Source organism: Lissotriton helveticus, chromosome 4_1 (assembly GCF_964261635.1).
Source record: "Lissotriton helveticus chromosome 4_1, aLisHel1.1, whole genome shotgun sequence".
NCBI classification, from domain to species: domain Eukaryota; kingdom Metazoa; phylum Chordata; class Amphibia; order Caudata; family Salamandridae; genus Lissotriton; species Lissotriton helveticus.
The window spans coordinates 1,684,198,331-1,684,220,031 of record NC_136063.1 but is presented as its reverse complement, the minus strand read 5'-3'; the positions used below and the strand labels follow the sequence as shown (position 1 = coordinate 1,684,220,031).

Here is a 21,701-nt window from a genome sequence, read left to right as displayed (position 1 = left end):
TTGCGTTTGTGGAGAAAGCGTCTGTCAAGGGCAGCTTTAGTTTCTTCATAGGTAGCCGTTGCTGCGTTGGGCAGTTCTTTGATGATTTGCGCAATGTCTGGGCCAATCAGGTTTCTCAGAGCCACAAGTTTTTGCTTATTGTCTTGCACTAGGGATCCTGCCATATAGTCTTCGAAATCTTCACTCCAGGTTTTCCACGATGGACCCATACTGTTGCCCGGCGTCAGTGGTAGTGGCTGTGGTTGGCGCATGAATGAGGCTCCGATGGGGTTATTTGCCATTGTGGGCACGTTTGTTGGGGAAGCTGGGCCTCCTGTACTTGGAGCTGGGCTTCCTGGACTTGTTGTGCTTGATGTACTTGGAGCTGTGTTTGCAGTGCCTGAGGAGCTATCAGGGTCCGGATCGGACATCTGCAACTGATTGACTCTGAATGGCTGGATGAAGCGTTGTCCAGGCTTTATTGGTGTATTGCTGGCTTCACAACAGTTCCTTATTTATGTTATTTGGCTCCTTTAGCTTTATGTGTCTTGGCTGCCTTTTTATTTTAGCAAGGTCCTTGAAAACGAGTGGCGCCTGACTTTAAGATGGCCGCTATGGAGGGTGCGTGGGTTTGTTTACATGCGGGCGCCTGACCCCAAAATGGCCGCCGTGCGGGACAGTGTGCCTCGTGTCTTTGTCTCTGGCGCCTGGTAGACGGCGCGCGTGAGGGAAACGGCGGGGTTTGGACTCACCCTCGCTCCACACCCGGCTCTGGCTCCTCGCTCCTCACCTCGCGCCTGGGACCGGGCACTGCTCTCCGGTGCTGCGCGAGCCCGACTGCTCGCCTCTGGGAGCACGTGGTGACCGCGCTCTGGCACACGCGCTTCTCTCTCCTTGGGCAGCGGTTGGGGCGCTTGGGGTGCCGTTCTGGCCCACGCACTCTGGCTTCTTCGCGCCTCTCTCCTGGGGCAGCGGCTGTGGGCGCTTGGGGTGCCGTTCTGGCACACGCACTCTGGCAGCAGTTTGGCGCTTCGTGGCTTTGGCGGTTTCGATTCCCGCTGCAGGGTTCGGTGGTCGGCCACGTTGGGTGGCTGAGCGATGTGCTGCTTGTGGGCTTCACAGCTATCCCATCCTCGTCGCCATTGTCGCAGCGCTCATGGCAATAACACACCGACACGGAGGTAAGCTCTTTGCTTCTTGCTTTATTCCCTGCCAGCCTCACACTGGCTTACAGACTACTCACTTCCTGTGACGTGACGTCCCTTCCTCTTCCTGCTCGCCTGTCCTGTCTCGGACAGGGTCAGGCGGGACGATACGACACATAGCAACCATGGAACACCCTGATGAGCAGCTGCAACCATGGAGACACCGACCAAGTGGAGTGGTCGGTGAAGGTAAAACCTCCCACCACATGCCCGGTGCGTTGCCTTCTCCTTGCAGAACGAGGACTCGGGGCAGCATCACGCCCCTACCAGTGAGTCCTTTTCTGAGATGCTACAACCAGATGCATCTGGGGTACCAGCTGTTCACCGCTTTCTGATATTTAAATGCGTAACTAGATATTTATTTTGCACTTCCTGCCTGTTCTTTGCTACAGCCGCTTTTGAGTCTTTTATATTCAGAGTCAGGCCCGCAGCCTGTGCAAGAGGAAGCACCGGGTGCCACATAGACACGGGAGAGCGGCCCAAAATAACGGGAAATTTGCGCAATTCTAAACCAAGCCCACAGCAGGCTTGTTCAGTTTGTAAATTGGAGCCCGCGGTCTGCCGGAAATTGAGTTTCAAGAAGCAAGGAGGCCGCTGTTGAAAGATAACAAGCTCGAGAACAGGGGGTTTGGATGTATGCTGTTTGAGATCACAGAAGAAAGAAACGTTCCATGTAATATCCAGCTCGGTAAATATAGATTCACTTTAGTGCGTAGGGAAACACAAAAGGGGAGAAACATCTGGATAAAAGAGAGACCGTCAGGAATCGTGTCCTAGTGAGACAAAGCCAGCAGCCCCCTCGATGCCTGCCCAGAGCATAGTTTCTATTCATTCTTGACATAACCTTACTTTAAAAATAAATGTCAGATTCTCATTTTGCATTTGCAATAAAACATGACTTCAGGTAAGCAAAAGTAAAGATATGAAAAACAAAATTCTAAATGTAGGGCTTTTTCTGTGGTCTGCAGTTCCAGAACTCAAAAGAAAATACATATTGAAAAAATATATAACTATAAATTTACTCTCTAGAACATTCTCCTGGCTTTGTTATGATTACACGATTTCCATACCTCGTCTGTATTGTAACTTCACGCCTACATCTAAGTTGTCAGATTTGTTTTACATACATAATCACGTTTCCCTTTGACTGGAAAAACATTATAAAATTATTATAATACCACGGGAAACATGTTTTGTAAAGTAGCTTAGGTTATTAATTCATATGTAAGTAAGCCTGATGACATTTCTCTCTAAGGCAGTTTTATTATTTGTTTCACATTTATTTGCACAAATTTCATATAGAGTTATATGGAAATAACATTTCAGCATGCCTTTTTCTTGCATTCTAGGTTACCAAACTTCTCTAGCTGAAAATAGTTCTTCAGCTTGTAAATAGGGCAGGGGTTGTGGAAAGGCCAGAACTAGAACCATATCCGGTGTTTTTTGTCACATTTCTGTTTGTCGAATGTTACACTGAATTCTGGACTTCTTTCTATCCTAGATCTCTGTTAACCCTTACCTGTGGTGTGGGTTTTTATCAGAGGAACCCCCGTAAAGCAGGATGGTATTTCCTTTATTGTTAGGATTGGTTTTTGTGTATTCTTTCTGCTAAGTGTTTAATGATGTTTTACAGTCTTAGCTACATTATTTGAACCCAGGATTAACTGTGCTTTCATATATATGCTTTTAAAGGTATGCCCCACCTCCACGTGCCTCAGTTAACTAATCTATCACACGTGTAGTTCCTATTATCCCAATAGGCTCTGCGCATTGGAATAATACCTTCAATAGTATAGGCCTAGACCAGACGTTAACTAGGTCTACTACTGTCGATATTAGACTTAAAGTTTTGGGTTTGCCAGCTAGCTCAGAGTTCACTAGAAACTTTCTCGAATAGGCAAGGAGGAGTTGAACCTCCCTGGATAGACAAGAAGGGATTTAGTTTCTGACAACCATAGAACATGACAACTTTGCTCTCCCCTAATCAAGAGTGTATCTCTAGAGTCGTGTGAAAACAAAAGACGACTTATTTTACTCAGTCAGTACGTGCATTCTTAGTCTCACCAGATTGTAGAGAAAAGGAAGAGACGGGCGTGTTCAATAAAAGATGTTATTTATTGATCAGTCTCTTTTCTCATACAAGAGAAATGGATCAATATTATTGCAATACTTATGGTTAAGTAAAGTGCATACAATAAAAGCAGAAGTATAAAATAATACTGTAAAAACATTGATATGGTTTCTAAGCCATATGAAGGTTTAAAATGAATAAAATGAATACATACACATTTACATTTGACTAATCGTACTCAACTGGTGTTTCTAACTACGCCTACCCCGTGTACCTGACCTAAGCCTAATACGATGGCGGGAATAGAAAGTTACAGTTTAAGTTAAGTTTGTTTTGCCAAGTGACTGACTCAAGAATTCTCTGCAAGGGGTTATTCAGTTCTGTACCTGGAATCTAGGATGAATGAGGGATGGTATCTCTCGTCTCTGGTCTCGATATCCCAGGCTGCCTGCGAGGGCTACCCGGAAGCGCCGGAGCTGGATTTCTCGGCAGGAGAAAGGCAGCGTCTCGTTCTCAGCGCGTCAGGAAGGCGGGGCTGCGCCAGCGGGGTCTGCTCTGGGCTTCGGCAAGTCTGGCTGCTCCGATCTCGTCACCACCGCGTGTGTTTGCATAGGGCAATATCGGTAATATTTATACCTTTAAGGTGCCGAGATTGACGTAAGGATGGACATAGATACGTCAATAAGGATGTCATACGACCTGGTCGTTAGCACATTCTTTTGCTGAAGTTCTCGGTGAAATCAAAACAATGGCCGCAGGGTTTTTCCCAGGTCTGTCATAGGTTTGATTTGTTTTGAGAACTCCGTATGCCTTATCAGGGGCTGGAGGAATATCGCTTGTCTAATTAGATGGCAAGCGTTATGACCTAATCAGATAACACGTTCCTGTGCCGTAGTGTGGCTTTATCAGATAACGGTTCCTGCATCATGGGGGTTTTCTGCCTCATGGGATGGCTGCTAGTTAACTTGTTAACCAGAATAGGGTCAGGAATAGGGGGATCGATACAGAACCTATAGGAATACATCACACCCACTCCACGCTAACTATGGACATATTTACGAATCTATGCATAGTAAAACATACTGTAGAGTATCGTGTATACCTTACCACCCCAAAATACATAAATGCATTTTGAAATTATCAAATATACGGAAAAAACAGTCACATGTAATATATGCACTCAAGCTGTAGAATAATGCTAAAGTAATCACGCATATCTATACATTATTGCTAATTGGTATATGAGAATTTACACATGAAATGGCTCTTAATACAAAAAAAGTTTCGAGACCATTCCATCACAGAATAAAATAATTATGAACATACCAGCGGGCAGCTAATGTCTATAAAGTATCTAAAAATAGAAATTTTAGTTCTCTAAGAATAGTTCTTACTTTAAGCAGAAAATAAGTGTCCCGAAAAATTCGTAAAAATATTTTGGGGCTGCTGAAAACAATTGCTGTCCGTGAACTGGAGGGAAAATTGTTCATGGTATTTTGCTATTCTAGTTGAAGGCCAAATTCAGGGAACGCCGTGTGCGAGCTTGCTCAAAAAGTCTCTATTTCTGCTCTGGTGAGAACATCATATCATTTAGACTGTCGAAAAAGCTGTCAACAGCTTCCTGGGAGAGTTCCACTAACTCGGAAAAAGATGTAACCATGCATTCGTGCGCATGATTGTCTCCATTGACGTTTTGATTAGTATTGCTGACAGAAGGTCGTACCTGATCAATGCTGCTTTCATCTTGAACTTCACTACCCCTTAATCGTAGTGGTGAAGCTTCCACGAATGCCGTCATCAGGATTGGTAGCCGTTGAGGGCAGCACAAAGCATGAACCTTTATTGGACTCAACAATGTTTCTGCATCCATTGGCGCATCTGATTGTAGAGTCAGACAGGTGTCTAACACGCATTCTTCTCCGCATAGCAAGCACCTTAATACAGGTAAAACACATCGATGCCACATTGGTCGAAATGAAAGAAACCAAGTCATGTTCAGGTCTCTAAGCCGGGATAGTCCCAGGATTTTTGATATCCGGTCCCGGTATCCAATGGCTAGGATTGTTTCTTCCCTTGTCGCAGGTGTTTTGTCTGTGACATGGTTTGCCATAACGAAATATAAGGACCAGGAATAGGATTCCTGCAATTAGTCCCAAAATGAGGGGAATTCCGCCAAAAATCGAATGGACGAAATCTGGAAAAATACCCAGTATGGCTTTGAATGGTGTTAATGCCATCGAAAATACTGTCTTAAATACTTTTGAGACTCCACTGGTATCAGAAATATTTAAGATTTCATTCAGGATTTCTGCGAAATGTATGGGGGAATTAGTCGATAACAATGAATGTATCTCTGCAGTCGTCCTTGCGACTAGGAGATCATACGTTTCTTTTGATGACGTGAGTCTGGTCGGCGTCTGAAGAAGCACTGTTTTCATTCTGCTTAAAGTATCTATTCGAATAGAAGTAATTTTCAAGTTGGGCCATGCCCTTGCCTCCCTGTCTGGAAGGGAGCAGGGGAACAATAAGCGTCCACAGCACTTGACCTTCGCAGTCGTAGTTACGAGATAAGGAGTCCCGGGCATAAGACTACAGCATCTGCGATCTACAATTAGAATGTAACTCCCATTATAGAGTCTTTGAAAGAATGGTTCTATCTCTGTTGCAGGTGCGCCTAGCTGGTGACATGAAAGGTTATTTGAGTTCCCTTCACAGGCTCCATGCAAACTAATTCCATTACACAGAAGTGTACCGCTCAGTGACATTGCACAATTATTGCCACTAAGAAACACTTTCTGTCCTTTATTACTGACACATGCATGTGAATAGGGCAGGTTCCATGTTGTTTTAATGTACCCCTTTCCCAATTTTTCGTACATGCCAGCCTGTATATATTTTTGGCAGTATTGAAACCTGAAGGTTGATATTGGAATATTAATTATCCCATGTATTATCCATTCACTGACAGGTCGTTCTGACATTGTCACTGGTAATCTCTCGAGTTTCTCAATGCTCAGGATTGTATAATCAGTACCCTTTTGTGCCATACTGATTTGTTTATCAGTAAGGTTAAAGATATTGAATAGTGACGTTGTGTTGATTAAACGCCAAGGCACATAGCCTGAACGCAGATTTTGTAACGTCCAGCCAAGCTGTACAATAGAACGCAATTGAGACTGACCGTGTTGTAACAACAGCAAGTCTTGCGATATTATGTCGATTGCTGAAGACACAATGCTGTCCAGAGAAAAAATTCTGGAGGACAGAGTCATTAACCCATTGTCCACTACAGAAAGTGATTTTTCCAAATTAATACGGTCAATTTCCCGTATTCTTTCTGCTGTCTCAATTTGAGTCACCTTCCAGGCCTCGTTGTATGCTGCATATACAGAGGCTGCTATGAAACGTTTCTGACGCTGTTTGCGCGGTCCCATAATGAAATCACGCAAGTCAGCACCATCAGTAAGTAAAGTTAGGTGTTGCTTAATTTCTGCCAGTGTGGAAGTCTGTAGCCACTGAAGGCATAATTTGCCCACACTGTAGGTGGTTATTATTCCTGGGTGTTGTCTTTGGGAATATCTAGGGTCTGGCCTGGTCATTTTGAACCCCTGTGTTTTGTTCAGGAATCTGTTTTGACAGTTATTAGTATCTGTGGGCCAGATCAAACCACTGTTTCCAATCAGGATGTGTTCTGTTTTGGTTTAATACATAATTTACGTCTATCTCTTCATCTGTAGAGCTATTGCTGTTCATTGTTGGTTTTGGAATAGACGGTTTATTTAAGTCTTTGATTTTGGCTAAGCCAAGACAGGTAGTTTGTTGAACAGTGTCATTTAAAAATATAATTTGTTCTGGGATCATGCAGGCTCTAAACAAAGATTCTATACCCTGTACTTGCCATTCTTTTGTACCCCAAACACTTTTTACTTCAACATTTTTGTCCCAATAATCAAAACCAAAAGTATTCATTTGTTCAAAGAATGAGTCTGAATATATCAATTTCGTGTTTGTTATCGTGGTCTTTGTCCCTGTCTTATTTGACAATTTGAAATAAAATGTTTCGGCATTACTTGTGTTAAAACCTGAAAAGTATGAATATTTGTCATAAACGGTTCTTGAGCTTCCTTTTGGAGGGGTTGCACAATGTTCCCATTGATTATAATTTAAAACATTTCTAGGTTGTGCAGATCTATGTAGAAAATGGTTACCATAGTGGTTATAACAGTACATACTATCATAATTTGTCGAACCCTGCAAATAATCATGTTTGGTAAATTTAGCAGACATTACTAAGTCAGACATCATATTATTTATACTTTCAAAGTCCCAATCATCAGCAAATGAGCTTGGTTTTACAAAGTCACTCAACGAGATCTTAATTTGGTGTGGATATTTCAGGATTTCAACCGGACCATAAATTTCGTAGTCAGTTTTGTCCCATGCTACCCCACCCGGTATAGGATTGGCTGTGAAGTTGACTGAAGAAAGTTCTCTTTTCTCGACGTGTGAAGATGTGTGTGGTTTGAGGATCAAGTTGATTTTCTGACTTGCTGTGTCCATTTTAGCATATTTTCCCTCAATGAAGCGTCCCAAAGTTAGTACCATGATGAGCCAAAGTATGAGGATAAAGCACCAAAACCCACCCAAAATTCAATCCATGGAGAAATTAGATATGTTTCTTTCAGTTGTTTCAAAAGTACTTTAACTTTATCTTTTAAGGTTTTTGTTGATGGCTGTGTTTTTGATTCAGTGAAGCCTTCAGAGGATTCGTCGAAGTTTATGAAGTAGCCGGATGCAGTTCTGGCAATTGTTCCAATTGCCTTAGGATTACTGTTTCTTGCATAGTCGTTCGTTACTTCATTATAGATTGGTGTGTCTCTGCTAAATGTTTTTATTTGGGTTTTCAGAGGTCTAAGTTCCATTGCATTGTTGCATAGTCCTTGTTGTAGTTCTGTAGGCGTTTCGAATGTGATTAGCCTCTTAGATTGAACCTCTGTGTTTGTAGCAAATCTTGGTGTTCTACTACTTTTCGGGAATCCACTTGGCCTACTATTTGTTATCGGCCACATGTTGTGGTTTTACCAGGTCGATGGCTACAACTCGGTTCTCCTTTTTACCAGCAAGCGGCGGTAGTACAACTGATCTTGTCCCGTTGACAGACAAGACAGGAACTGCTTTTCTGTAAGAAGGCCCAAATTCCTTCTTTACCGCGATCTTTTCTCTGACTAGATCCCCGACTTTTGGAATCCAGACAGGTCTTGCTGGGACAGGTGGTGGTTCTTCAGTGGTTGTTGGCTGCTGTTTCAACTTTATGTTGCTCAGGTCTTTTCTTGTTTCGTTTAAGTCCTGCAAAACAGCCAAACGATCTTTGATATCAAAGCTTTTTTCCTTCACCACTGAAGTCTGACTGTCGAGGTCTAAGACTAACATCCTAGTTCCAAACAATAATTCGTACGGACTGAATCCCTTCAGAGAATTTCTTGGCAAGTTATTTAGACTACGTTGGACACTTATTAGATGTTTGACCCATCCAGCTCCCGAACCTAATATCCTTTCTGTTATAGATAGCTTTATGCCTTGGTTTTTTCTTTACACCATCCCGTTTCCCTCAGGAAGGAAGTGAGAAGAGTCCCGCTGTGCTATGCTCATTTGGCCATGTTTCCCCTCAGGCTGGAGGGCCAGATTGAAAACAATGGTCAAACGTAGCATGCTCTTAGCGTATATGCCATTTAGACTCGCAAATCTTTGTATAACAGTCCAGACGTCAGCCGAGTGCTGGTGTTCTACATTATAAGTGGAAACTAGCCTGTATATGTTAATCGGACGCTTTGCTTTTTACTGTTGATCTTTTCTGGAGTGAAACGACACGGTATTACACCATTTCTCTCACCACTGCGATTTCTGTTACAGTTTGGGCAGTTCTTTACAAAAATGGTATGATGCAGGCTCATGCCTGGCCACCAGTACCTTGATTGTAATTCTTCCAGAGAATCTTTTAGTTTGAGGTGTCTGAGACCCTCGCCCATATGTGCGTCTGCTATTAACAAGTCTCTCCTGTCCATGTTTGGAATCACTCTATCCCCCACTCCAGGGATTCGAGCAAAAGGGACGGAGTTTGCATCGATTATGTATGTATAATTGAGTGGATAGTTGATCGGTAGCGCTGAGCAGTCGCCTTTTGATGACGTTTTCACCGCCAGCACTGTTTCACCGTCAATATCCTTCACTGTACGCTTTTTTCGAGCTACGGAAGCCGATTTAGTTGCTACCGCTGTGGCTGTCTCAGCCAATGAATTCCCTGCAACGTGAACGCCATCACGCTGATGACTCAGGGAGTGTGTCACGTGAGTCTTTGGTAGTTCTTTTTGTAAAAGAGCTATTTGTTCCCAAAGCAGTTTTTGCTTTATTGTTGCACCTGTGTCATCTTTGTAACCGTTTTGAATCCATGTCTGCAAATCGTTGTTATATGATTTGACGCAGTAATATGAATCGGACACTATAAGTGTCGGGAATTCGCGATCCGCATTATCTAGCGCCATTTTCAATGCTATTATTTCAGTCTGTTGTTCTGAATTAGTTTCTACTGAGTGTGTTTTTGTTAATAGAGGTCTTAGTTTACCTCCGCGCCACACTTCTTTTGTAATCTCACATGTTGGGTTGTATGCTTGTTCTCCCCAAACGGAGGGTTGAGCATGTCCGTCTGTATAGATTACACAAGCGTATTGTCGTAAGGGCAGAATGTCGATAGGCAGAGGGAATGTTCTTTCATATTCTAGATTTTTCAATTCCTTTAGTTCTGGATCAAAGTAGTAGTATACTTTGTCCGTTGTAATTGAATTCACCCATTGTATCCATTCCGGATTCAATGTTGTTGTTGGTAAATTACAAGGTGTTGTTAATGCCTCAAAGGCTGATTCTGCTGTTCTGACTGTGATACGTCTACCGTCCGCTTGATCTTTTTCTCTAGCTATTGCGGTTTGAACTGCATGAACAATGTTTTCTTTAATGCTGAATTTCTTTTCAGCTTCTGTGTACAAGTGTGATTTGAATGCAATTGGTACCTTTTCTCCCTCATTAGAGGTCAGGTATGTGAAGTCGCATCTTCCTGGGATGACTCGAATCACAAGATTGCGTGTGTTATCACGTGTTTCTAATTTTGTTTTAATTAACATATCTGTTTGTAAGGATCTCAAAATTTCTGTGTGTATTTGAGTCCAATTGGTTCTTTTAAAATCTGGTTTTATTAGATCATAAAGGGGTTTGACCCTTTCTGCGTAATTTGCAATGTATGTTCTTCCGAAATTTAGGAAGCCTAGAATTGACTGTAGGTTTTTTAGTGTTCTAGGTGCTTGGAGTACGGCACATTTCTCTAGGAAATTGTCAGCCAGGCTTTTGCCTTCACTTGATAATTCGTATCCTAAGAACAGGACTGTTAGATGGGCAATTCTGGATTTTTTAAAGTTGAATTTGTAACCCTCTGCTGCGAACCCAAGTATTATGGTGTTCACTCTCTTCAAGTGAGTATCCAAGTCATCATCTGTTAAGTATATGTCGTCGACATAAGATAATGCTTCGTCATCATATGTTTGTAGTAACTCTGTTATTCTCGCTGAGAATACCCCTGGGCTATTCTTGTACCCCTGGGCTAACCGACAGAATTGTTTTTGAGTGCCATTTATTGAGAATGCAGACAAATATCTGCTGTCTGGTGCTATGTTTTGACAAAAGAATCCATTAGAGATGTCTAATGTTGTTTTGTATTTTTTTCGCACTATGTTATTCATTAGTGCAGCACTATGCGAGTTTTGCACTGCAAAAGTTTTGCAACATGAGTTAAGGTGTCGGTAATCCAAAACTAGACGATATGAATTGTCTGGTTTGGAGACCGGAAACAAAGGGTTGTTCATTTGTGAGGTGCAAGTTTCAATCACCCCCTGGTATTCTAGTTGATCTAGGATTTCTTTTACCTGTTTTTTAGCTTCCTGCTTAATTGGGTACTGTCTTTGTGCAGTAGGTTGTGATTTTAACTGGATTTTGTGAGGAGGAGAGTCCTCATCCCATCCTACATGATTTTTATATAAAGCAGGAGCTAGAGCTACTGCCCACTTTCTGGCAAGTGTATATTTTTTATGAATTGGGATATGATTTGAGAAGGCAGGCATAATTATTTCTTCGCCATGAGGGCACTCCCTGACAAACTCTGGTGGCCAGTCTTTTTCAGCTAGAAGGATGTCATAGCCCTTGGAGAGATTATCCCAAAATAGTCCCCTTATTTTTCTAGTCTTATCCCCTTCTATACGTAAAGTTATTTCATATATTTTGTGAGGTTTGCTAACTCTGGTGTCTGCAGTTTCCACTTGAAGATATTCATTCGTGTCCACTGTCTCCAGAAGATTCATAAGGACTTTGCGAGCTATGCTCACTTCTGCTGCGCTGTCTAGCATTGTCTGAGCCCATTCTCCGTTTTTCAGTTGTGTCCTCAGTATTCTCGGCATTGTTAACTACCTTGATACTGGCTACCTTCTTTTTTGGAAATTGTAGTTTCTTTTTTAGATGAGCAGATTCCTTGTCTTTGGACTTGGCGTGCTCTTCTCTTTGTTCTGATCGTCCTCTTCTTTCCGATTTCTGCGAGGAAGTCTGAAAAGATTGAGAGGGACGTGTATCAATGTCTTGATATCTATCAGGCTTCTTTATATTATCCCTATTTCTAAGGTTATATCTTTTCCCAGAGGGGTCACTTTGGGGTGACCTGTGTCTCTGGTTCGGAGATTTTTCTCTCCGCCGAGGAGACCTTCCTCTGGACTGGAATTTCTTTTCTTTAGGATTGGATTGTTTGTTTCCATCCCAGCTCTTTTTTTGTGATGTTGAATTATTATTAAAAAATATTTTTTCGGGACTTTCAATCAGTTGTGGTTTTACTGGTATTCCACCTAAACTATCTCTACCTAGTTCCTCATAGGATTTTTCTATAATTCTGGCAATTTCAGCTGGTTGGTCTGCTATATCTGTCTCCTTTAACCTCTGGCGGATCGCCACGTTTGCTGCTTCTCCCTTTATGTTGGCTAATAATATAGCCAAGACCTGCTTGAAGTCTTTTAGTAATTTCATACCAAGAGTTAAAGCGGGTTCTGGACCGTATTCGTCTTGAATTTGTTTTAGCACATCTGGTATTACCGAAATGGATGGAACACCGTGCATTTTTGTGTAGATGGAAGCAAAGACTGTACCCCAAGTGTCACAGTCCTCCACGTGTGGTGCGATTCCCATTGGAAGACAGATAGTCAGAATCCTGTGTTTTTCTAACGGGGTGGTGTCTGGAAACACCGCCTCTATTTGGGTGATTTTTTGTGCTAACCAGAATGGTATTTGTTCCCGTTTAGCTGGTACTTTACCTAGGCAGGATTGTATGTTCTGTGGTGTAATTTTATTTGTGTTCCCCTGATGAGGGGTCAGCTGTGGAATTTTAATTGCTGGTTGAATTGTTGAAGTCCGCATCACATATTGGACTAATTGTCTATGTACTTTTATTAATTGTTTTAGCTGTATTAAAAGCTCTGGTGCAGGCATTCTTTCGATGTCTGGATGTGGTGTGTATCCGGCTAGGACCGGCCACGTTGCTCCTGGTCTACCTAAGGGACCGAGCCTGGTGATGTGATTATTATGTTTTAGGGCGCCATTAAATAAGAGCAGGTGCTCTTGAAATTTAAGTGGTACTTCCACCTCCTCGAAAGGAGTGTACTCATTAGGAGGTTCCTCTGTTTTGTAATAGTGGAAGTACTTTGTTACAGCATTTGCTGCTGGAAAATGTATCCATGAATAGTATACCTCTGTCTGCCGATATTCGTGTGCCTCAATTACGAATATGACTGTGCCACCTCTAGGTGTCAGTCCATTTTCTATAAGTTTTAAAGTTATAGATTTCCTCTTGATGACCGGGATGAGTATTATATCCGGGTCTGTGTCTTGCAGTGCATTATCAGCTGCTGCGAGTTCAGTTGCTATCCTAACTGTCTCTCTTTCTTCATCACTGTCTACCATTTTACCGACAGGAAGGTTATTTAGTTTGTTTGCAGATCAGGTTTCTTATGGAAACAAAGATTAGATGCACAATATTTTGGAACAGTGTATCCTTCAACGTTGACTAAACCAAGAACCATACATAGGAGTTTCCTCCTGCGAGGTCTGGCGGATATTACCTTTTACCCACTCCAGACGTCTTTGGAGTATTATGGGAAATAAGGGGTCTGAGTGAAAAAGCACGACTGAGTTACTCTAAATGTCTTACGTTAGTTTTATCGCCCTTCCAAACACGTTGGGCGCCATGTAGTGTAGTTCCTATTATCCCAATAGGCTCTGCGCATTGGAATAATACCTTCAATAGTATAGGCCTAGACCAGACGTTAACTAGGTCTACTACTGTCGATATTAGACTTAAAGTTTTGGGTTTGCCAGCTAGCTCAGAGTTCACTAGAAACTTTCTCGAATAGGCAAGGAGGAGTTGAACCTCCCTGGATAGACAAGAAGGGATTTAGTTTCTGACAACCATAGAACATGACAACTTTGCTCTCCCCTAATCAAGAGTGTATCTCTAGAGTCGTGTGAAAACAAAAGACGACTTATTTTACTCAGTCAGTACGTGCATTCTTAGTCTCACCAGATTGTAGAGAAAAGGAAGAGACGGGCGTGTTCAATAAAAGATGTTATTTATTGATCAGTCTCTTTTCTCATACAAGAGAAATGGATCGATATTATTGCAATACTTATGGTTAAGTAAAGTGCATACAATAAAAGCAGAAGTATAAAATAATACTGTAAAAACATTGATATGGTTTCTAAGCCATATGAAGGTTTAAAATGAATAAAATGAATACATACACATTTACATTTGACTAATCGTACTCAACTGGTGTTTCTAACTACGCCTACCCCGTGTACCTGACCTAAGCCTAATACGTGGGCGGGAATAGGAAGTTACAGTTTAAGTTAAGTTTGTTTTGCCAAGTGACTGACTCAAGAATTCTCTGCAAGGGGTTATTCAGTTCTGTACCTGGAATCTAGGATGAATGAGGGATGGTATCTCTCGTCTCTGGTCTCGATATCCCAGGCTGCCTGCGAGGGCTACCCGGAAGCGCCGGAGCTGGATTTCTCGGCAGGAGAAAGGCAGCGTCTCGTTCTCAGCGCGTCAGGAAGGCGGGGCTGCGCCAGCGGGGTCTGCTCTGCTCTGGGCTTCGGCAAGTCTGGCTGCTCCGATCTCGTCACCACCGCGTGTGTTTGCATAGGGCAATATCGGTAATATTTATACCTTTAAGGTGCCGAGATTGACGTAAGGATGGACATAGATACGTCAATAAGGATGTCATACGACCTGGTCGTTAGCACATTCTTTTGCTGAAGTTCTCGGTGAAATCAAAACAATGGCCGCAGGGTTTTTCCCAGGTCTGTCATAGGTTTGATTTGTTTTGAGAACTCCGTATGCCTTATCAGGGGCTGGAGGAATATCGCTTGTCTAATTAGATGGCAAGCGTTATGACCTAATCAGATAACACGTTCCTGTGCCGTAGTGTGGCTTTATCAGATAACGGTTCCTGCATCATGGGGGTTTTCTGCCTCATGGGATGGCTGCTAGTTAACTTGTTAACCAGAATAGGGTCAGGAATAGGGGGATCGATACAGAACCTATAGGAATACATCACAGGAGAGCTCCTAGAAAACTTGCTAACCTCGGTTTATCACTACTTAAACTCAGTATAAGTGATTAAGGAGAAGTAGCATGAAGTCAATGGAGTAATAAAGATTACCCAAGTGATTGGGGCATTAACCAAAGCCTTTGTGCATTTCTTGCCTTCTATATTTTCCCGACTTGTCTTTCTTGACACTGCTTACATTGTGAGGTTTGTCTCATTACACAGCCAGGATTAGCCACCTAGCCCTAAAAGTAGACTTTGAAACCAATACTTATTCCCAGTCCCTAACTTAGGCTCCAGGCCCTCCCTGGCAGAAATAAAGAGGAACTCCACCCAGCATACTTACGGAAATATCAAGCACCTATGGTCAAAACCAGCCGGGCAGGGATGGGGATATCAAGATGGAGAAACCAAACTATAGGGATGGTGAGTAAGAAAAAACGAAAAGCCCAGAAACAACAATTTGTTTTGAAATCAATAAATTTATTTTTTCCCACAAGCCTAAACACAGGAGGCAAGGATTCCAGGACTCACCAGTGGAGAGAGATTCTGTTCCCACCTACCACTAAAATGGTAAAGGGGAGGGGGGGGACCCGGGAATGCCCAGGAGATTATAATGCCCAAGCAAATCAGGAAAACCCCCAGGCGAATGCTGTCCCAAACCGATGTAGAAGGGAAGACTAGAAACTAACTCACAAAAGTAGAGTTGACCCAACCAGAATCCAATTTAAATCTACCAATGGAAGAGAACAGAGCTTTGAAGGATAGGAAAACCACCAAAGCCAGAAAAAGGAAGGGCTCTGTGACCACCTTAGAGTACTACACGAGACCCCCCCCCTCCACCCGTCCTGCAACTAGTGAAACCCCACCAGAAAAAAAGATCACAAGAGACCCTTGAGGATCGATCTTAAGACACAAGATGCCGGAAGTGGAGGAAAAGAAAAACTCAAAGAAAAACACTCTTGCATGGAGTGAAGACAGAATAACCACCCAAAAACCCCAGTAGAGATAGACAGAAAGGAGGACTCTAGAATGCAAGAGTGTCTAAAAAGGGTTGTATATTTTGAACATTTGGTGAGTATGGATAGCAGAGGAGTAAAAGCTTCTGAAATGAGAGCTTTTCGTCACCCACAAGGCCCAGCACCACCAGCAGGCTAATGATTAATACATTTGTTAAATAATTGAAACAAGCATGGTATGAAGCAGTACAATTGAACTTTATTTTAGGGCTAAAATCGGTATCCGTGTAATTAGGCACACCTAATGCTCCAAGGACAAGGAGAGTAGGACTGACACGGAGGTAATGCGGAGAAATACAAGAAGGCATGCTGGGGATTTCCACTGGTTGGACTGAAATAATTGGTGGTTAACTTGGTTAGCCACAAAATATCCGTCACATCGTAAAATTTGTTTCAAAATTCTTATCCAATCAGATGAAAAACATAGTTTGCATTTCAAGGTGAATTCCCACATCTCCATGCATTCTAATCATCCTTCTTTTCTGTCTTGTTGTACAGGTGCAGGTCTGGGACACTGCTGGCCAAGAACGTTTCAGGAAAAGCATGGTGGAGCACTACTACCGAAACGTGCATGCAGTAGTTTTTGTATATGATGTCACGAAGATGGCATCCTTTGAGAACCTGAAAACCTGGATACAGGAATGCAATGGACACTCAGTTTCTCCATCGGTACCCAAAGTGCTTGTGGGTAACAAATGTGACTTAAGAGAACATATTCAAGTTCCATCCAATTTAGCACTAAAATTTGCCGATGCTCACAACATGCTATTGTTTGAAACTTCTGCCAAGGACCCTAAGGAGAGCCAAAATGTTGAGTCCATATTCATGTGCCTGGCCTGCAAGTTGAAGGCACAGAAGTCCTTGTTCTATCGGGATATGGAGAGGCAGGAAAGGAAGCTGCCCCTTTCACAACAATCCAATAATAAAAACTCTTGCCCTTGCTGAGCAACCTCACAATAGAAGAAAACAAAGTATTGGTATTGTCAATGTCTTCTGTGCCTGCATCACATTTCTTTAATTCTGCTTGTTTCAATATTAATTAATATTAGCAAAATAAATTTTCTATGGAAGAAGTCTTGTATTTTTTTCAAGTGTTCTATTCATTTGACATCCAACAGACTGACGGAAAGTATGATAAATTATAGTTTTTATTTGTTTTCATTCCAACATCTAGCTATACCAGTTTTCATTAATCAAATCTTACCCTCTAGGTCCCCTATACCTTTATATTCCGGTGCCCACAGTGCAAAATATATAAAGCTGTTCGGCTAGGCTTTGGAGGAAATCAGGTAAGTCATTCAACTGTTGCATCAACATTATCCAGATGTGGCCACAATACTTTCAAATATCTTATCTGAAAACGTTTTTAGAAAAAAGAGCACGGAGGAGTAAAGAGGGAAGGAAGTGTCTCTGCTAAAGGAAAAAAAGCACACCAAGTATGTAAAAGCAGGAAAGGAAAAAACTACTATATTCCAAATAGCAACAAGCATTGGCATAGCTAATAGGTCTCACCTTTTGGGACAAAGTAAAACCAGAAAGCCTGCATTCATCGCAGCTTCTGGGTTAACTAAATTGTGTGATCCTGGGCAAATGTTATTTTAATGATCCTCCTTTTTCTTCACTCTCACAAATAAAAGCACCTTCTTATTTACATGGGTTTACAACACCAGCTGTTCGAAAACATATTGTGTTTGTACTAATAAAGAATAATGTTGCTCTATCTTTAAGAACGCATCAGGCACATACACCTGTCACACATAAACACACATAAAAACTCACGCAGACACACACGGTCTGATTGAAGCAGCACAGCACAAAACAAATAACTGAAGCAGAAGAGCACAGCTGATACAAGCCTTCGCCGAGTCATTCGTACAATTGAATCGCATTAAAGACATCTTAGGGTTAAGTAAATGCTCTATTACTTACCGGTAATCTTCATTACTCCTGGTCCCGTTGTCCTCGGCCCATTCATTACTAATGGAGATAACCATCTCCCGACAGAAATTAAAACAAGAGGAATGCTGGGATATCGCCATGAAGCCTACGGGCGTACGAGCGCTTTATAAATTGATTTTAACATAACATAACATAACATATCCCTACTGCCCCTCCCCCCCGGGAGTATAAAGGTAGTACTTACCCAGCAGCCCACCTGTACAAACAAGCCCAGACAGGAAGGCCGGCCGCCCCGGAGGGAGGGAGGGGCGTATGAATGGGCCGAGGACAACGGGACCAGGAGTAATGAAGATTACCGGTAAGTAATAGAGCATTACCCCAGGTCCCTTATGTCCTCGGCCCATTCATTACTAATGGAGAAATACCAAAGCAGAAAAAGCCGGCCTTCCCAAACCAAACAGAAGCCAACCCGGAAACCACACCAAGGCAGCAACCGCAGGAAGAAAAAGGAAGAACCGGGGAAAACAAAGGCAGAGCCCCCGACAACAGAGGACTCCAACCAGCCCAGCACACACCCAACAAAACCAAGGGAGCATAGCCAGACGACCAGACCGGCCATCACAGAGGCCAACCAGCCCACCGCAGGAACACCCCACAGCCAACCAGCGACAGGGAGAGCACAGACACCCAAGCCACCACAGGCAAGAGGACAACAGCAGAAGAGAGGCCAAACAAAGAGAAAGGCCAAGAGCCACCAGGCCAACAAGCCAGAAACGGGCAGAAGAAGACAACCCAGGCAAGAACAGGCAGGAGACAAGTGGACCAGAGGAACCAAAGGACCAACAAAACCAACCCCGGGAAGAACAGCAAAAGCCCACCAACACCCAACCCGGAAGGCAAGACTGAGCCCACGGACAGGGAAAGAGAGAAAACCCAGGCACCAGGGAACGAAGAGCAAACCCCAGGAAGCCAAGCCACCAGGTCCCGCAAGACGAGGACACAAGGCAAAGGGAACCAGCACCTCCAGGAAACCCGAGCAGGAAGAACCAACAAGGGCAACCAACCAGAGAGACCCGGAAAAAGAGGAAAAGGGAACCGAAGGAACCCCAGGAACCCCAGGAACCCCAAAACAGAACTCCCGCCAAAGTGGAGGAAACGGGAGCAGGAAGCAACAGCCCGAAGAAGGCAAACCTGAACACCAAAGCAGGAGTGCAACCGGACGGGCCAAGTACCCGGAGGACCCAAGACGACCGCAAGGGAACCACGAAGGACACAGCAACCACAGCCAAGCCAAACCAGAGACAGGCCAGGCACAAATACCCCAAACAGCCCAAGCAAGGGACCGGGGCAGAAACCCAGAGGCCAGAGAGACCGAGGCAAAACCACCCCAGAGGACCTCACAGAAGCAACTGCAGCCAGGGAGGAAAGCACAAGCAAACCACACCCCACAGCCCGGCAAGACCCAAGGCAGGGCAAGCACAGGGGACGAACCCCGCACGGCGAAAAGCCGCAACCGAGGATACAGACAGGAAGCCGAAGCCAAAAGCAACCCGCAGAACCAACCCAAAACAAGGGAAGGACAAAGAAGGAAAGACCCCAACAGAGCACAGGCCCGAGAGCCAACAGCCCCGTCGATGCCCCAACGAACCCAAGAAGAGGCAAGAAGGGAAAACAAGAAGGCAACAGCGTGACGGCCAGAAACAAGAAGCAGACCGGAACACACCACACCCAAAAGTAACCGGAACCCTACGACACAGGGACCAGCCACCCCACAGGCAGACAGGGCACCCGCAAAGAAGTGCCAAGCCACCCAAGAAACTCCCAGAAGAGACTCAATCAGGCAGCCCAGGACCCCAGAAAGAGCACAACCAGGCAACCCAGAGCAGGACGCACAAACAGAAAAAGCAGACCAGCCCAGAACAGGAGCCAACAGGGAGGAAGCCCAAGGCAACAGGCCACCACAGAAAGCCACTGCTGAAGGACAAGCAGAAGCAAATGCAGGCCACAGCAACTAGCGCAGCGCGTCTCCCACACGGTCAAGCAACGGGGAGACGCTCACAGCGACCCGGAAGAAACGGGGAGGCGGCGCACCCGCCACAAAGGGCAGAGAAACCGGAACACCGGCCAGGAGGAAGCCATGCCGCCCAGCAAGCCCGGCAGGCCGGGAGGCAGACGCAGCAGACACCCGGGGAGAGAAAAACCCACAGGCCCAGGAGAGGCAACAACAACGGCCACCCCGCACCACCACCAAAACCAGAAGAGGCAGGGATGCAAACCGAAGGAAGAAGCCAATCGCACCCCGCAGCCCCAGGCGGCCAGGCAGAAACCAACCAGGCCCGACCAAGCACAACCACCGAGCAGACAGCGGAGCGCGGGAACAACACACCAACCCCGAGAACAGGAGGCATGACAGGACCCGGCAGCCGCCAGGAGGCCACAGTCCGGCAACACAGCAGACACAGGAGGGGATGCCAGGAAACAGCAGAACCTAGCAAAGGGAAGGCCACAGCACCAGAAGGACTCAAGCAGGCCCCCACCACGCACCACGCCCGACAACAGGCGCAGGCCGGGAGGAACAGAACAGCCGGACCCAAGGCAGCTCAAGCCACCCAAGCAGAGGCAGAGGGGAGAGAGCACCCCAAAGAACCATCGGCACCTACGAGAGGAACCAGGCGCAGCCAAGGAAAAGGAGGACCAGGAACCAGGCGCCCCAAAAGACGGTCAACTACACAGAGGCCAGGAAGGGAAGAACCAGGACCCCCAAACAGGGCAGAGGCCACAACAGCCAGCCCGCAGCGGAGGCAAGGCCACCGAGGAAGAACAGCACGGCAGGCTAACCTGAACGAGGGGAGCCCACAGGACCCCCCACCGCGCAGCGGCCCAAGAAGCAGGAACAACGACCCACCACCAGACGGGGCAGAAAGCCGGAAGCAGAAGGCAACCCAATCAGGCCGCCGCAGCAGAAAAAGAAGCGACTCCGACACCAGAGCACCAGAGGGCAAGGCGCAAGCAAGCAGGCAGGAAAACCCCAACCACACAGGGAACCCACGAGCAAGCAAAGGCAGGAGCAGCGAAAAGAACCAGCCACCACAGAGGCGACCGGAGCCCAAGCCAGCCCGAGGCAGGCCAGAAACAGAAAGGGCAAACACCCCCAGAGGCACCAAGAGCAGGGGAACCCCCCGAAGAAGAGAACCAAGGGAACAGACCCATGGAATGCCCACCACCGGAGAACCGGGGCCAGCCGAAGGCAGCGCGGACCCCTGAAACAGCAGCAGCAGGAAACCCCAAAAGGGAAGGCAGCACAGAGCCCGCAAGCAAGCCCCGACACCAAACAGAGGCGCAAAACCGCCAGAGCGGAGGCCAACCAGAAAACGGAAGGCAAGCCAGGGACATAAGCCCCCAACCCCCATACCCCCCCCCCCCCCCCCGGCCAAAAGAACAAAACCCAGGGCACACCAAATGCCGCACAGGGGACCGGAGGACCGACAGAGGGCAAAGCGCCAACCAACACAGCAAAAGGAAGTGCCAGCCAAGGCAACCCAGGAGGCGGACGAGCAGCAGCACGGCAGCCAGGAGCCCACAACAAGGAGAAAGGCACCCACACCCAGCCGCAGCGAAACAGGCAGGAAACAAGAACAAGGAACGTACCCCGCACAGCTTCCCACACAGACCCCTGCACAACAAGCGTACAGCAAGGCCAAAGGAAACCGCACACCCAGAAGGGAAGAGGCGCCGAACAATAGAAGGCAACAGCCACCGAACACAAAGGCACGCCACCTAACAACCCCAGAAGGCGGACCAACCCGGAAAACGAATCCCAGAACACGAGGACAAAACACAGGCC

General features: G+C 45.2%; 1 protein-coding gene across 1 annotated transcript in view; it reads left to right on the top strand.

Annotated features, from left to right (window-relative positions):
• The window catches only part of RAB33A (RAB33A, member RAS oncogene family), a 110,979-nt gene extending 93,940 nt beyond the window's left edge, over window positions 1–17,039 (top strand). Inside the window, exon 2 of the mRNA XM_078688362.1 lies at window positions 16,457–17,039. Coding sequence (XP_078544488.1) covers window positions 16,457–16,903 — 447 coding nt within the window. The 3' untranslated portion in view covers window positions 16,904–17,039. The remainder of the gene's footprint in view (window positions 1–16,456) is intronic.
• The last annotated feature ends 4,662 nt before the right edge of the window (window positions 17,040–21,701 follow it).